The 17,227-nt window shown below is 41.4% G+C and overlaps 3 protein-coding genes across 18 annotated transcripts; 1 reads left to right on the top strand and 2 right to left on the bottom strand.

The window, feature by feature from the left end:
* Positions 1-327: 327 nt before the first annotated feature.
* On the bottom strand, positions 328-6,353 carry LOC124306386 (vang-like protein 2). The gene is made up of 4 exons (XM_046767044.1): positions 5,336-6,353; positions 4,405-4,999; positions 4,161-4,319; positions 328-4,079 (listed from the first exon to the last, which is right to left on the bottom strand). Exons 1-4 carry the CDS (start codon positions 5,476-5,478, stop codon positions 3,243-3,245), a joined length of 1,734 nt encoding a protein of 577 aa, XP_046623000.1. The 5' UTR covers positions 5,479-6,353; the 3' UTR covers positions 328-3,242.
* A 462-nt stretch (positions 6,354-6,815) lies between these two features.
* LOC124306396 (zinc finger Ran-binding domain-containing protein 2) lies at positions 6,816-10,706 on the top strand. 16 transcript variants are annotated; one of them, XM_046767063.1, is made up of 8 exons: positions 6,820-7,212; positions 7,513-7,565; positions 7,836-7,917; positions 8,001-8,340; positions 8,561-8,661; positions 8,733-8,774; positions 8,975-9,070; positions 9,245-10,706. In XM_046767063.1, exons 1-7 carry the CDS (start codon positions 7,142-7,144, stop codon positions 9,033-9,035), a joined length of 750 nt encoding a protein of 249 aa, XP_046623019.1. In that variant the 5' UTR covers positions 6,820-7,141; the 3' UTR covers positions 9,036-9,070; positions 9,245-10,706. The 16 variants fall into 16 exon arrangements, 13 of the variants coding, with proteins under 13 accessions (XP_046623031.1, XP_046623019.1, XP_046623020.1 ...); XM_046767064.1 differs by having other exon boundaries at positions 8,975-9,057; XM_046767062.1 differs by having other exon boundaries at positions 6,821-7,212; positions 8,975-9,052.
* On the bottom strand, positions 9,544-17,189 carry LOC124306400 (protein BCL9 homolog). The gene is made up of 9 exons (XM_046767080.1): positions 15,719-17,189; positions 15,403-15,644; positions 14,791-15,076; positions 14,218-14,582; positions 13,675-14,137; positions 13,281-13,491; positions 12,677-13,132; positions 11,938-12,505; positions 9,544-11,823 (listed from the first exon to the last, which is right to left on the bottom strand). The coding sequence occupies exons 1-9, from the start codon at positions 16,014-16,016 to the stop codon at positions 11,092-11,094; spliced, it is 3,621 nt and encodes a 1,206-aa protein (XP_046623036.1). The 5' UTR covers positions 16,017-17,189; the 3' UTR covers positions 9,544-11,091.
* Between the last annotated feature and the right edge of the window lie 38 nt (positions 17,190-17,227).

Genomic DNA, 17,227 nt, shown 5'->3' on the forward strand with positions numbered 1-17,227 from the left:
AATTCGTCGTATTGGTAGTTCAACTACCGAACGATAAACAATAAAGTTACGAACACCTGGACGGAATTGATACCGGGATGATAGAGCCCCCTTCTCAATGCTGTCAAAAATATCGACCCCATTGTAAACCATAATCGGGAAATAGTTGATAGGTAAATGAACAGCACGAATAAAGAAATATCTGTTTTCTAAAACAGAACAAAAAAAAAAAAAAGCAGAAGAGGAAAAAAAACTTTAAGGGTGAAATTGCAATTCTGTTAATATCGGTCTATTCTTTTGACAGTCGTTTCAGCATCGCACTGTATGTTAATATTGAAAGCACGCTTAATGGAGACGGTCGAGACGAGATTTGAAATTCGCTGTAAAAGCATTAGTTATTTTTGCGTTAATTTTGGGAAAAGTTACAAGGTCATTTTTCGTTACGTATCAATGACTCAAGTGTTTCGCTTTAGAAAAAACAAAAATCCCATTTACGACGAGGATTAATTTTTGGCCATTCTGATACTCTTAGCTTTGGATACAGATAATTATCATTCATCGACGAGTGGTTAAAAAGGGTAATTGTTGTATCAGATCGCTTTCGACACAATCCCTGGTTAAATCTAGCTTTAATTAAAAAGATACGATAATGACGAGTTACACAGGTTTTTTGATTTCATCGATTTGACAATTAGTCATTTGAATACATAGTAACATCGCTACGTTAAATATTGTCATCGGGTAGTCTGTTTTTTAATTGGACAGAGAATTCACCAGCAAGTAGTTATCAGGAAAATATCAAGACGTAAAATGTATCACCGATAACAAAGTGAGACTTTGCAATTATTTCGATCACTTTATCTCGACAACTCAACGGAATTTGGTATTCTTCTTTGATCTATCGTATTGAAATTTTTATATCATATTGTCTAAAATACAACTTCACAGAATTGTTGTGACACGAAGAAAAAGATTGTATGGTAGGGTAGCTCAGGCCTGCGATAATCCATATCAGGAATTATTATTATTCACCAACATAGCTGCTAATCGATCTTATCGGTACTTTTTTAATCCCGTACTATATAATTGTTTTGAATTACAGACAACTTCGTTCAACGACAAAGATGGATTGTATGGTAGAGTAGCATCGATCATAATCGATCTTTTGACTGACTGATCATAATGGAAATTGTCGCAGAATACATTTTTATAATACAGCTGTATCGTAGGGTGGTTCTTATTTTGGTTATGTCGGAATTTCTTCGCGTTCACTCCCCAAAAGTAATTGACATATATTATAAATTACTTTAAGACTATATATCATTAAAAAAATTCTTCTAGCTATTTGGCAGGAAATTGAATGCCCTACAAAAAATATCTCTTGTAAAATTCTGGTAAATATTTATCATGGTATCAACGAAGAACTGACTTAATTTTTTTCACTAATATTGTGACAAATATTAATTTTACAAAAATTTTACGTGCGACCTTTTTTGTAGAGCAATAAATTTTCTATAGAATAGCCAGAGGATTCAAATGTATGCATTTTTCCATATAAAAGTTCGACTGCTTGACAGGGCATGTTAGAGTTATCGGAAAAATTCGGGTTTCGCCAGATTTTTTTTATACATATATATTGATTACTTCTAGGGGGGAGCGCAAAGAAGTTCCGATATGACCAAAATAAGAACCACCCTACTGTATAGGTACTCTGTATAAAGTATAGTATTAAAAAATGATGCGATCACTAGGTAGATTTTCTATCTCTAATGCTATGAAATCGTCTGTGACACCTATCTCATCTCTTTATTTGCGTAACATGTAATTAATATTTAAATAAAATTTTACGTTTTGGGGTTTTGTCTTTGAAGGTAATTATTTGACTCTGTTATTTTTCGTTTTTGCAACGTGTATTCTCATATTTTAATTGTCTTTTCACGCGCCACGCATATAAATAAAAAATAGTTGCATAAAAAAGCTACACTAGGTACAATAAAAAGAGCATAGTACAAAATAAGTACAAAAAAGGCTTTAGCTATACAATTATGTGCATGTATATAGTATATACTAATACGTATCATAAATTCATAATTGTACGATTTGAAATAGCCTGATAACTATTACAATTACAATTACAATAATTATTTTTGCTATTACTTACGGTTAATAACGTTAAATAATTATTATACTACAGTAGACAGTACGTCGCGACGATAGTATTAAACTATACATAAAATTATGATATGTAGCCGCAAATGAGCCAATCAGATCCTTGTTCGGTTCTTACCTGTTTAAAAATAATTTGTGGATTGTTATGAAAAAAAAATTTGAGCTACAAACCGCTTGGCCAGCAACGTTTGCAGACAGTTTATCTAAGACTTATAAGTAATCACGTCGTCTGTAAGCTCCCTGACTTGACACATTGGCATAGCATTACAATCGGCACGCTCAGACATAGGTATCATGAATATCATTGCAAAGATTGTGCGCACTGTGATAGCGGACATTGCAATTTTATCTATAATAAACTTCCTTCCACTTTTATTTTCGATTCTCTCTATTTTCCCTGCCATACAAACGACAGAGTTCACACCTCAAGCTTTGAACACGAATTGATAATGGACTCTATAATTGTAAAATAGAAAATAAAATTTTTAAAAAGAACATAGGCTCTACAGCTTGCAATTTTTACGTATCTTAAGTAATCAATACATATGTCGCATATTTGTTCAGTATGCAATTTACCTAGTTTTACGAATAGCACTATCGCAATTATAAGGTTGATTTTATTTTAAATACCACAGACATTAAGAAAAAAAAAACCTAGTGCGTATCTTCAATAGATAACGAATAATCATTTCCACGTGTAGAATAGGTAAAACAGAAATAATTTGTTCATCGCGATGTTTATATTTCTGTTGGCCTCCATGAAAAATTTATATCATACTTTAAAAACGTGTTGTAACTAATTTCACGACCTATACAATTGCTTCTACACTTTACACGCATCATAAAAACAATTACGTTATCTAGTGGATACGTCTGTATAACTCGGTCAATGTATTTCGAAATATAACGAGTTTTCTCCATACGGAACGGCTTGTATCCCCTTGAACCACAACTTACGAGCTAAGTAAAATCAATTAAAGCAATTCTCCCAAAATCGTTACCAGATTTCATCCGCCATTTTTTTCAGCTTCATCACTAATACTTTATAACTAATCTCTTTTGTGACCTACTATTATTATTTTATTTTGTTAAGGCTAAACAGAAGTCTCGGAATTAAGTCGTAGCAAAAATTTGTTAGACTTGGGATGTGCGAGTTGCTCGGTGAGATTAAAATGCGGTATCCTATGCACTGTGCAAAGCAGCGCGATTTCGCCCTGCCGTAGTTGAAATTCACAACCAGAGGTCAGAGATCTCGACGGCAATTCCCCTTCGCAAACTAAAGCCCAATGCTGAGACCTCCTCTGCCGTTCTTTTTCATTCGCCAGGACAGGACCCGGAGCGAAAAACGGCTCCAGGAAGGCACGAGGGGCCGCATCTTGGGCGAGACACCTAGCGAGCCGCCCCAAAATCGATTCTACCGAGTGTCGAGGCTGCTGACGCGTTACCCGTAAATATTTCTGAAGGGCCCGCGCCATAGATGGAAAAACAGCCTGTGCCGCCTCCATCGGATCCATTGGGCCCGGATTTGGTGCGGATTCGGCTTCCGAATGGAGGCGTTTTATGTGAGCGAACGCCTCCTCGGCAGCGGTGATTAGACGTGCCTTACGCTTTCTCACCCGACGCTCGTAATCGTGTTCCTCGTAAAAACGCTCGTTATGACTTGAGTCACGCCGACGGGCTTGAGCTGCGAGGACTGCTCGGTCCCCACCAGCTCCACGTTGAGTGACAGTGGTCCCGGAGCCACCGTCAACCTCGTAGAACTTGAAACTGGACTGTTTTCTATTGGATTTCGAAACCGGCAGGCGCTCTAGATAAGGATTGTAAACAGGAAACTCTGTGTAATACTTTTTCAGAACCCATACAGCCGCTCTCTGGATTGACAATTGACCTATAGCATAAGATCTCGATTCTCCGTCTGGAGATCGTACTACCTGTAATAATCAACAATCGCGTATTAATTGGTTTTGACAGAGTAAACGTTCAACTTGAATTTTCTGAGCAAAATATTTTACCTTGAGATAAAACGTGGGCTGCAGGTGACGAATTTCAACAAGCAGTACGGCCACATAGTGAATAAACAAGAGAGTGTCGGTCAGAGTTCCAGCGTAGCTTACTAAGCTCTTATACTCTGTAATTTCCCCGTTTGCTGCAGTCTTTGCACTTTCCGTCAGCTGAAAACAAAAAACGCGACGAATTACTCTGTGAACAAAATTTACAAACTACACTTTAAAGAATTAAAAAACGGAAGATATGTACCTGAACAACGTAAAAAAGCCAGTACGTGCAAATGCACAACAGCGTTAGCATCAGTACACCAAATCTGAATAGGAATATTCGAGGCATGGTGGCGTTCGCAGGTCTGAGAAAGACTGCCCAACTCCCGATCCCTAACAAGACAAGCTTGAAAGCCAGGCCTACAAGCTGCCCCTTGCACTCTGCGTTGCAGGAAAGACGTTGAAGCCTTTGTTGAAGAGTAAGGACATTAGTCGAGTCTGGAAAGAAGCCCAGCTTCGGGAGCACAACCATCGCTATAGGGCTGAAGAACGCACTAATTCCAAGGACCGTTGTAACTGCTGGTCCCACGTAACGGTTACACGTGAAACCAAAGGATCCGTCACTCTCGTTCTGCCAGTTGCTGACATCTTCTGTCGATTCCGACCTATCTGAGGTGTTTCCAGTAACTGCGGTCGTATTTTCTCCCCAGTTTTCATCCTGAGGCAATATCTGCACCTCGATCACCTCTTGGCCCAAGTGGTCGACATTCTCCCCACGCACATTGACAGTTGTCTGAAACGGAGCCATTTCACTGGGGTCCAAATTCTGCCTTTCCTTTCTTTGGCTGCGGCTACTTCTGTAGCAGAAAAAAATTAGTGGATAACAGTTCTATGCTGAAGAAATAAAGTTTTCTTAATATTTAACGGTTCAAGTTTCTAGTTCCTAATTCAAGAGATAGCATCTAGGGTGGCATTCTAGTCTGTAATTCCAGACTTTTCCCAACCCATAAAAAATCATAGCACTGTTATTGACTTAAACAATTACTATGAAAATAAGATATCGAAAACAAAGAATCTTGGAAAGTCTGAAACACTTGAATGTAACACATGACTAGGCTATCAGTGACAAACTTGAATCCTGAGGTTTCTGTGTCAGGAGATGTAACAAACAATAACAAATAATAACCATATACCTCGACGACCTGTGAGAATATTGACGATTGTGATGATGAGATTTGTTGTTGTGTGATCTATGATGCTTTTGCGAGCCTCTACTGTGGTGGCTGTGGCTATGGCTATGCTCGCTAGCCCCTGACTTCACGCTCTCCGTCTCCATGCCCTCCGCACAGGCAACAGCCAGCTAACCCATACAAGCATTACCTCCTCTTGTAGATTTAATCCGAAAAATCGCCGACTTCCAAGCTTGGTGATATTAATAACAAAGCGAGTATAGCTTTAGGGTTTGACACTTCCGTTTTCCTCTCTTGTGAAATCTCATGTTAATTCATTCATTCGTTTACTCGTACCATGTATTCAAAACAATCTCTTGATTTGTTTCTTTATTTATTTACTTATTTATATAGTTATATGTCACTGAACTCTTCATGGTTATTTTCTTCTTCTTTCATACTTCCATTAATTTTCTCTATTCACCCATGATCGTACATGGAGTAATTATGGTGTTTCTGAAGGTTGGTCGATGCGTAACCAGAATTTTTTTAGCTAGGCTGATATTCGTCACAGGTATTTTACACGGCGGCATCAGTATCGGACCAAAGTGACGCCGACACACCTAATGTTTACGACTACGAACCCCCTTGAAGCTTGCGCTGGTTGTTAACCGCAGCTGCATTCCGAGATAATTAACGGGTCGAGGGGTAGCAACGATCGCTGCGCTTCCACGCTTTCCATATATATATGACGCTTTCACGCCTCATGGCTCAGCAGCAATCTTCAAGCCCGGTATCCACACGCGACAGATCAAGTACTACCGTAATATAAGAAGATAAAGTGTGTTCCTCCGGCGGACGCACTTTCGTCCCGTACTGCGCCGACCATGTGGAAGCCATCTTAAAAATATACGACGCTATATTGCATTCACACTTTAAAATGTACGCCATGTGCGCTAAGCGATCTCGAATGCGATTGGTTGAAAATCCAAGACGGCCTTCACATGGTCGGGGCATGCAATTGGTTCCGAGAGACAACTGCGCAGGTACATCTTATCGTCTTTACATCATGACTACTACTGTGATTGTGAGTCACCGCGAACTTCAACCAATCAGAATTTAGCTGTCGCGCGGAAAGAGGAAAACCTAACCCATGCCTCCCAGAACGAAAGAGGAATGGGTTAGCTTCGTTGCATCCACAGACTTACAGAGATAGACTGTGCGGTTTGTGCACCGATCTGAAGCCGTAATTAGAAAAAGAGACCAACAGCTGGAGGGAACCTCTCACTCTAATTGGTGACCTGGTGGGGGAAACTCATAGATTCATACAAATATACCGCCTGCTTATCTTATTTCTTGCTTTTCCCACCAGCTGCTTGCCACTTTTTCGACCGTGCAGCAGAGAGGGACCGGTTCAGCTGTCTTCTCTCTTTCTAATTACGGCTTGAGCTCGACGCACGGGCCGCTCAGTCTATCTCTACACAGTTCCGTGCGCCAATCTCCACACGAAAAATTTGTCTAAATCACGCGACTAAACTGGCAAGAGAAGGGACAGCGGACAGTGAATTTCTGACGAAGGTACAACTCTATTCCGACTTTTCCAGCGGCGCACGGCTCGAAGCTCTGGGTGTATTTGACGCCCCATAGGTAGAAGCACACGGCAGTTGAACGGTGACAATATAACTACTTACGTATGCATACATCTATACGTGTCGGCATATACGTAGGACAGGCACACGAATTGGTCCTCGGTTGGACGTCACCGAAACGCGAAACAGCGACGAGGATTGGCGACGTCGCGACGCCTTGCAGATTTATTTAGATTTAAGTATGGACACTAAAGTCGATGACGAGGGGCATCGGAGTATTAACGATGGTGACTGGATCTGCCCCGACTCCCAGTGCGTATTTTAGCAAACATGCAACGATTTTTAAATATTGTTAAACGCGTAAACCAATCGATCGGTCCGTGCATTTACCGTTTGCTGTGCTCTCTCTTCTCTGTACTGTTGATGCTCTCATCTGGTTCTTCCCGATATTATCTATCGTATTAGTCTATTTTATTTTGTTTTTATTTTCATTTATCACGCCGTCTCGCATTCGAATCTTCTAAGAGACGTTGCATACACCGTCAATAAAAAAAAGAACGCATCGTCGAGAATTAAGTACTTTGGTCAACTATTTTGTTTTAACTTTTACAGGTGTGGCAATGTTAATTTTGCTAGACGCAATTCTTGTAATCGGTGCGGCAAAGGTAAGTATGCAAACAGCGAGAAAACCACGTTTTTCATCCATTTCCTTATCAGATAAATAAAAAATCATCTACCCAATGTCAATCTTTTATGCTCCCTTTCAACTAAGTTATAAGTTTATCAATTCATTTTACACATATAGGTTTCACATACTAAAATTATATGTAAACTTAATACTTTGTCAATTTGGTTGTCAGTTTTGATTTTGAGAACAATCAAAACTTACCAAACTTTATTCATCTCTCATCGCATTAAGTTTGATCGATTTTTAGACAGAGGGGAATGTCCTAAGAAAAAAAAGTTAGGACAAGAGATCGGCAAAGCTGCTGCGGAGAAAAGCAGGGGCTTGTTTAGGTAACTATGACAAAAAAAAATGGAAAAACACATGTTTACGAAAGACACTGATTTTTTAATCAACGGCTCTTTTTTATTTGCAGTGCGGATGACTGGCAGTGCAGCAAGTGTGGTAATGTGAATTGGGCACGGAGACAGCAGTGCAATATGTGCAATGCTCCGAAATTTGGTGAGGTTGAGGAACGAACTGGGTATGGAGGCGGTTACAATGATCGTGGAGTTGTCGAGTACAAGGAGCGAAAGGATGACGATGATGACGAATATGACGAATTTGGGAGGCGGAGGAAAAAGCGAAAACTCGAAAGCAGAACGTCTGACGAGGACTCCAAGGACTCATTTAAATATGTCAGCCCACCCAGGAGCAAACCGAAAGAAGATATCAAAATTGAGGAGCTGAAACCAGAGGGAAACAAAGAGGCTGATGTAATAAGTGAAAAGCTTTGTCTGGAGAGTCAAATCCCTTACCATTTGTCTTAATTTGCAGCCACCCAAAACCCCTACTTAGTATGCAAATTAGAATCCACATATTTCATCTTTTTTTTCATTGTAGCCGTATAAATATTGCACTTACATCAGTTATGTAAGGTTCAGTTTCCTTTTCACTTTCAAGTTAATAATCTGTTTCTCTTCCATCTTCTTTCAGAATGAAGATGAGGAGGAGGAAGAAGAGGAGGATGACGATGATGGCGATTTGTCCAAATATGATCTCAGTGAATGGGACGACTTTGTTCCAACCGAAAAAACGTAATAATTGCACTAATGCTAATGTCGTATGAGTGAAAAAAAAGTACAAACAAAACTTTAACCCTTTTCAGCTTAAACTGCAAAGTTACAACCTCGCGAGATCAACGGTCAAGGTAAACACGGTACGCTGCAAGTCACTTAAAGCAGCTATTTTGAATCACAGTTTTTGTTTGGCTAACTAGATTACAGAAACTTCAGTTACTAATAATTTTTCATCTTTCGAGTCTTAGTTTTGAACTTTTCATATACGAAAGCTGCGATGCGAAACAGTTCTTCAAGGCGAATTCTATACCTACTTACCCTTATTTTGTAGTCATTCAACTTTTTACAGAAACGGTGGTGAAAGACTGGACTCTGGCACATCCAGCCAATAAATGGCTGGACAGGACAGGTTTGGTCTGGATTTTGGGTATAAACTTGATTACAAAAGACAAACTTTATGTCTGAATTGATAAAGAGATTCGCTATTCGCACTGATATCTTTTTTTCTAGAATACGATTAACTTACAAATAATAAACGGTCTGGCGAATCTTTTAGATTGAACAAAAAGTACAAATACAAAATTTATTTTTTGTTCTCCAGATGACACAATACGCGACAAGAGTTGCTGAGTACCGATGAGCGATCATTGCTGTAAGGTGTGGCACAGTGATTTGAAAATGGCAACGCCTGATCCTGTGCCACTCGAAATCATGTTAAAAACGAGAATGAACAGCACATCCAGCACTCGTTAATACCATAGCAGAGACACGTTTACCGGTTACCACCTCACAATCAAGTTTGCAGTCTTAGATAAGCCTTTAGATCTACTAAAATCAAACCATTTTATTCCACCGAGTGATTTATGACTTTTTTATTCTCTTCATTTGGATCCTTTTTTCTCATGATAACTATTGGGTCATCGTCCTGCGCCTTAGAACATTATAAATGCTAATATCACGAACTCGAATTGCTTGAATCAAGCCAATAGTACCTAATTAAATAAGCGGGGAATACAAACCCTCCTTGCGATATCCCATTGCAGTAATGAAGTTGAAAAAAACAAGATCGGTTACATAATGAAATATTACAGACCTGTGGCTAATTTGATACAGAATTGCATAAAACAAAATTCGAAATTACAAACGTTTTGATAACGAGTAATTTTTAGTATTATTATAAATAACGTTTCTATCAACTCGCACACAGTCACATACAAAACAATAAAGACATTTGTCGTTGATTACAATGATGATACCGTCCCAGTTTACGACACGGGTGAAAAAAAAAAAGAAAATTACCATCTGCAGGCAATTCTAATTGAATCCGATGATTTATATCCTCGGTAAAAGGTGATGAATTACGAAAATTATGATAGATTAATTCTTGTATCAACTTCTTGTAAATATCTTTATTTTATTTTTCATTTATAATAAAAATCATTCTTCAACAACATAATTGTTCATAGTCAATTACTTTTTTATTTTATTTTTATTTTATGTTTTCTCTCTTTTTTTCTTTCTCTCGTTCTCAATTGCTCTCTCTCTCACTCTCTCACTCTCTCTTTGCCGCTATTGTAACACACTAAGCGACTACTATCTGGGGGAGGGGGGAGGGAGGGGCATGATTATGCACAAAGTTGGTCATAGGAAAGGATAACTGGGTAAACAGGTGAGGAGGCGTGAAACGTTTCATCAGGTATTTATATAGTGTGTATCTTTATGTACAATAATAAAATTGAGCTGAATTATTTACTGGTATATCAATCATTCGTGATTCTGTTAAGAAAGAATAAACAATTTCCAATTCAATACTGGCTCTTTTCGGTTACCAATCCTATGTACAATTTGCCTTCTCATTCTTTGTTTGTAGATATTCTCTTGACTGTTATGAAAAATGAATGACTATATATATGTACGAATAAGATTAGGTAAAATACGTTACCTAAAATTGTTATTTCAAACTATACATGTCGGCCATGTAATACAGAATAATCAATAATAATGTGTGATATACATTTTTTGTATCCCCTTATCTTGTTTTCGATCTCGAACGGTACCTCAAATGATCGAGAAAAAATTCCTCGATATCTAGAGTAATACGTAAAATTAAAACGCGAGATATTCAGTCATTAGAAATCCAAGATCGTGTTTGAGCAATTTTAAAAATTATGCACATCATATCTTTGTCAGCAGTCAGTAAGGAATTGGAAAATCGAAAGAAGTTCAGACCATGTAATTCTGTGCCACTTCTTACAAGTTGAGTCGGAGTTTCGGTGGGGTAGCATTCTATAAACTTACACCATCTTTATTTCTTCCACCCATTTTTTTTTTCATTCCATTGCCTTTTATCCCAGGACAAATCTATACCTACCCGTTCGACCGTCAAAAATACAGTAAAAAAGAAAAAGAAAAAAAAAAAACATTCACGTGCATACTAAACTCAACTTACTACTTGGGCATAAAGAACTGCTGATGTGAGTGGGAGTTTGGCGGTGGGTGAAGATTGGGATGTGGAGGTCCGCTGCCCCTCGTTCCTGTCGCATAAAGCTGCTGCTGAAAGTTGTGAAACTGCTGAGCATAGTTCGGGTCTGACATGCTGGGTCCGCCGCCGACAAACGGGCTGCTTTTGAAATTGCTGGTCGCGCCTCCCATGCTCGGCGGCAAAGGCTGCGAGGCGTCGGGAGGGCCGAGGCCCATGGGACTTCCCTTGCTCCCAGGGACGTACATGCCAGGGTTTGGCTGATTTTGTACCTGAGGAACCATTTCTGGCGGGAAGACTTTGTCTGGATCCATCATGCTACCGGGAAAAACGCCACCGCCGACCATATGCTGCATCCGCATAATATTCGGCTGTGGTCTCATATTCCCTACAGGTCTCATAGAGGGATGAACACCAACAGAATTGTTCATTGGTTGTCCGTCCATTCGCGGAGGTCCTCCCATACCCGGCAACCCTCCCATCACGTTTGACATTCCCGCATGTGGTCCCATATTATTGGGAACGCATCCATTCGGAAAATACTGAAGGTTCACAGACGGTGTAGACATCTTCGACTCAAGATTTGATAACGGATTTGTAAACCTCTGAAGGAAATCGAGGCTCGGTGGTCCTCGTGGCGCGTGCCCAACGTTTGGCCGCGCTGGAAGGTACTGGATGGTATTCGGAGCGCTGGGTTTTACCTAAACATGAAATTGGATTTTCAAATACTGGGTAATTGGTTCACAGAAGATGACTATGAAATAGTATAAAACACGGTTACAAGCAAATAAACAGTCAAGGAAAAATTGTAAGACCTGAACATTAGCTCCGTTGTAAGGACTAGGGCCAGGACCATGTCCCATGTGTCTCGGAGGGCCGTGGCCGTCGTTGGGATAAGGACCAGGGTGCATCATGGGGTGTGACATCATCGGGTTTCCCATTTTGTTGCTAATACCCGGACTACCGGTGTGAGGAGTGGGACTATAGCTGGCAGGCGGTCCGCCGAGTCCCATGCAGAGTCCCCCGACGTCACCAGGCTCACCGCCAGGCCCTGGCATGTGGCACCCGTTCATCTCTCCCATCTGCATCATGTGCTGCATACCGTGTGGATTGAACGGCATCATCCCCGTGTTTCCAGAGTGCATAGGACCATCCGGACCACCGCCTAAAGCGTTACTAGCCGCAGTGTTGGTCAACTGCTGGCTCATCTGAGCTAGCGACGTTATCGGGTCAAAATGATTCGTACTCATTCCTCCAAGACCGCCTAATCTACCGCCGATGTTGTTCGGATTTAACGGAACGTTATCCGCGGGTTGATTCACGTTCACTGACGGCCTACTACATGGAAATCCTGGCCCCAGAGGCGGACCGCTATTCCCTGAACTTGTAGAATTTCCACATTGCTGCTGTTGTTGCTGTTGTTGTTGTTGTTGTTGTTGTTGTTGTTGTTGTTGTTGTTGTTGTTGTTGCTGCTGCTGCTGTTGCTGCTGCTGCTGCTGTTGTTGTTGTTGTTGCTGTTGCTGTTGTTGTTGTTGTTGTTGTTGTTGTTGTTGCTGTTGCTGCTGCTGCTGTTGCTGCTGCTGCTGTTGTTGTTGCTGTTGCTGCTGTTGCTGCTGCTGCTGCTGCTGCTGCTGCTGCTGCTGCTGCTGCTGCTGTTGCTGCTCTTTGCCAGATGGTGGAGAAGTGTCTACTTTAGTGTTCGGTGACGCAGGTACCGTCCTGGGGGGTCCCATGCTGTCCGAAATATTGGTATTGTGAGGAGCCGGACTGTTTTGCGCACTTGTAGTCGTAGTTGCGCTAGTTTTATTCCCATTTTTCATAGAGTCAACCGGCGTGTGCGGTGTTGCAGTACCCGGTGTATGCGGGCTATGCAACGGCCCCGCGAACCCCCTGTTAACCCCATCCATCGAGGGACTCGCGCCTTCCGATCTAGTTGGGAACTGACTACTGCTCTCCATATTTCCAGGCATCATTCTGTTTTGCACATCATTATTGCTATTGCTCGTACTCCTGAAAATAAACGAAAGAATGGTTGGTTAAGATACCGTATTCAAAAGGTACGTACACTCGGGATATCACAATGATATACGTTGTACATGGAGTCATAAAATTGTTATACATTGCAAAGCAAAATACCAAAATGTGAGGTTACACTTACGTTGGCAAATTCGTGTCTTTGAGACTGGTGTTTGGCTGTTTTTGTATCGTGAGTTCCTGCCCCTCAAAGGTGTTAAGATATTGAATTTGTTGAGGACTGGGTACTGGCATAAGATTTGCCTCTTTGACACCGCTCGCGTTCACCGCTGTACTATGTTGCTGTTTCTGCTGTGCCAGCGATTGCAACGTTCGGCAAAACATACCATCCATTGCTAAAAACAAAAATTATGCGTTATACTTTAAGAATGATACTGAACCTCATGGAACAATGATGAAAATTAGCGTCTTGAAATGATGAAGTATTAGGTACACACCAAAATGACAATCTACATAAAGAATAAAATGTCAAAAAAATTGAAACTCTAAGCGATGCAATCACTTTTCTTTCTACTTACTGGTAGATGGTTGACTAGATGGAAAGTCAAGGGTGTCCTTTTGAGTTGTGGCTCCATTAGGACTGAGGGCAGTGAGGTGTGAATGTGAGATGGGGGTCCCTGGGTTGCTGTGGTTCAGTCTAGGCCCTGGTGCTCCAGTGGGAGGGCCAGCTCCAGGATTGGGAGAATCCTGACTCGTAGGACTCTGGCCAGTGAGATGTCCAGATCTTTGTACATTGTTTCCAAGTTGAAACTGCCTGTTGCAATCTGCCGGGGAATTCAGGGCCGAACTAGCACGTGGCGAAGGAAGAGACAAGTTGCTAGTTGGATTGTTGGGCGACGATGGGTTTGGGCTCTGTATGGCAATTGGCACGCTCGCCGACCTCGTTGTCTGGTGATAAGGAGGCGGAGGTCCCTGGCCACGTGGTGTTGGTCCAATGCCTGCCCCTCTCAAAGTTGCAGTGTTAGGACTGCCTACCCCTACCTATAACGAGATGTTAATATTTTAACCTCTGAAACATTGAATCGGAGCATCTGACTACCATAAAATCAACTAATATAGACCTTATTTTTGCCGTCAAAAAAGTGGTGTTGCAATTTGTGCCAGTCAACGGCAGGCGGGCCTGCTAAAGGGCCGCTGGAAACATTCCCCGCACCTTGTGCAGGTGCCTGAGGAGGCCCTTGGGTAGGGTCCAAGCTGCCAGCAGCAGGGCCTTCGTCTTTGCGCTCGGGGAAAAGCATCATATGCATTTTTCTTATAGTGGCAAGCTGCTCTTCACGGTGCAGACGTTGCTGAGGGGTCAAATTCTCGTCAGGTACCTTGACACCCTGCAGAGAAGGCTGCAGACCTGAGGAACCAGGACTGTTCGGTGCCCCCAGGAGGCTTGGGCTGTGGCCCAATGCGGTGCTAGTTGGTGGCTGAGAATTACCTGTCCAGGATCAAAAATCGATGACGTCATCAATCATATACATACAACCGCTGCTTTTCCAGAGCTCTTCTAAGCTCCGGGCAGCCAATTAAAAATACGATTCACCGCTCTCCAAACAACATTCAATATTCGTTCATTTTTATTACTTTCGGTCAAAAAACGGATAGTCGAATTTCGTTTGGTCCAACTCAATTATTAGCGGTAATACCTGGGTTGTTAGGGGAGTTCGGCACAAGGCAAGGCACATCGATATTGTTATCGTCGAGGGAGGAGTCTGGGTTGCCCATTGAGCTACTGCCATTCAAGTTTCTGATTGTACTTTGCTCATTCCAAAACGGAGGCGCATTAGGCTCAAGTGCAGGAAGGTCCGGCGGCTGCTCGGTGGGAAAAGCACTATTCGGCCCGCCCTGTTGGCCTTTCTGCTTCATCATCGCTAGATTATTCAACCACTGGGCAGGGTTTGGTCTGAACTGGTTCACCTTACTAGGGTGTTTCTGAAACAACAATGGTGATAAAAAAATCCTTCTATTTCAATAATCTGCAGAAATATACCAATTGCTATCTTCGCTCAGTGGTTTACAAAATAAATCAATACGCTATGGTGGTCTCAACTATGCTTCAATATTGATATCTGTCATTATCAAGTTTAATTTGATAGAAAATTATTGAATCATTGGAAGAATAAAAAAGTTAACAAGTTACGATAAAAGGGAGCAATTTCTGCAAGTAATGACTTAAAGGTATATTATATTTCAAAATTTAAATAAAATACCCTGACTTTTCCTGACTTTCCAGATTTGTGACGATCCTGCCTACGTACCTCCAGATACTTCTTGGTGCCTGGCTGTGCACAATGATAAGCAATTATCGATGGGAATTGTCCCTGCAAAACCGCTTCTGCGCCTTTATTTGCCAGCATAGTAGAAAATACAAATATCTGGCTCTGCTGTTGCATGTACTGAGCATCCCCTCCGCCTGTGCCAGTGCCCATTTGCTTGGCAAGCACATTGCTCACTAGGGGTTGAATTCCGTCAGACGAGAGTCCAACGCTTGCTGCGCAGTCTGGGTAAAATAATAAATAGTAATCGTTAATCTATGCCCAAGGTGAAAAATTAACCAAGATACCGAGTACGCACCATTTTGCAGATCATCGCCAGGATGGTTCTGTTCATTTTCCTGTTTTACAGAGCCAAGTATGGATTGATTATTAGTACTATTTTGATTTTCTTGAGACATAGTGCCATCCGTGTGATTGGGATCGATGTTTGAATCCCTTTGGCATTCCGTCGATTCCTCCCTGATGGTGTTCTCATTATTGCCAGTTCCTGCTACCCCGGACTCCTCCTTTATTTTAACCGAATCTGTATCAGGTTCCTCCTTGACGACGGTGGTCGTAACGCACGTTGCTTCGCTCGATTTTTTCTCCGTTTTCATTTTCGTATTATCGGAGACGAGCGACGACGACGTCAAACGGCTGTTGATACTTTTTCACCACTGAGCAGCATGGCCAGTCTAGTTTTTCAATCCATCCATGATTAAGGATAACAATTCCACCGATACAACATCCAATGATTAACTCAAGATATTCTTTAGATCTCTTGTCCGTCAAGAAAGATTGGAAAAAAAAAATACCCAAAAAAACACAGGAGCGAAAAGATGAAAAGAAATAAAAATAAGAATATCCAATATCCACAATCAAGCACACACACGCGCGAGAAAAGCACAAAACTGAAAAACTCGTGATATGCGAAGTGAGAATAAATTTTTAAAAAAAGTATGTAGGAACTACGTATTACGTGCACTGATCAAGGCAGCAGCGTGTCCCCAACCAGAAGCATGTTTTGGCTTCACCTTCGGCCAGCAGAGTGTTATTGTTCGGCTGGGACGCGGGGGAGGAATCACCTGATGCAAGACTGGAGGTTGAAATTGCTTTACTTCACGCAGGATACGTCGCACTTGTTCACACGGACAGTTGTTTATTATCCGATTTTATAGGCACTGAGAGAACTGGGTTGATGGTAAAACGCTCCGCACGACGGCGGATTGAGTTCAGAGTCGCGAGAGTCGAGAGGCCGAAATGTCAGCCCATAAAGCCTCGGATTACCGAGGTCTGCATGCCTTCGGCCGTGGAAAATTTTTTATCCGTTATACAGACGCCGGTATTACTGTTATTGAGGCTTGTCCACCGATCGACGACGTTACACTTGATTTTCACCGCCTAGAACCTCAGCATTGTGTTTCTTCAGCTTTTATTTGTCACTTCATGGTCGCTTTGCTTATTTATTTCTTTTCAAACACGCTTGCCAACCCCTAGCCTATTGTTAATTCATCAAGGGTATACACGGTATGCAATATCAGATTTTGTTACTAGATTTTTCGTTCAGATCTGCCACTATTAAGTGCAGTATTGCCATGTATGTTATGTACTGTGCATTCAACCATTTGCTGGGAGTTCTGACGATGATCGGTGGTTCTGTGTTTCACCCGCTCTACTTGGATTGTTGGTGATCTCTATTTCACTTCTAGAGAATTAGGTCCATGAATTTTCAGCGCTACCGCAGTTCATTTTGTAACTCAGCCATGAGAAAAGGAACGAATATAGTTCACGGACAGTGCCCGAAATTTTGAAACACCGAACGTTGTAT

This window comes from Neodiprion virginianus, chromosome 5 (genome assembly GCF_021901495.1).
Source record: "Neodiprion virginianus isolate iyNeoVirg1 chromosome 5, iyNeoVirg1.1, whole genome shotgun sequence".
Taxonomy (NCBI): Eukaryota; Metazoa; Arthropoda; class Insecta; order Hymenoptera; family Diprionidae; genus Neodiprion; species Neodiprion virginianus.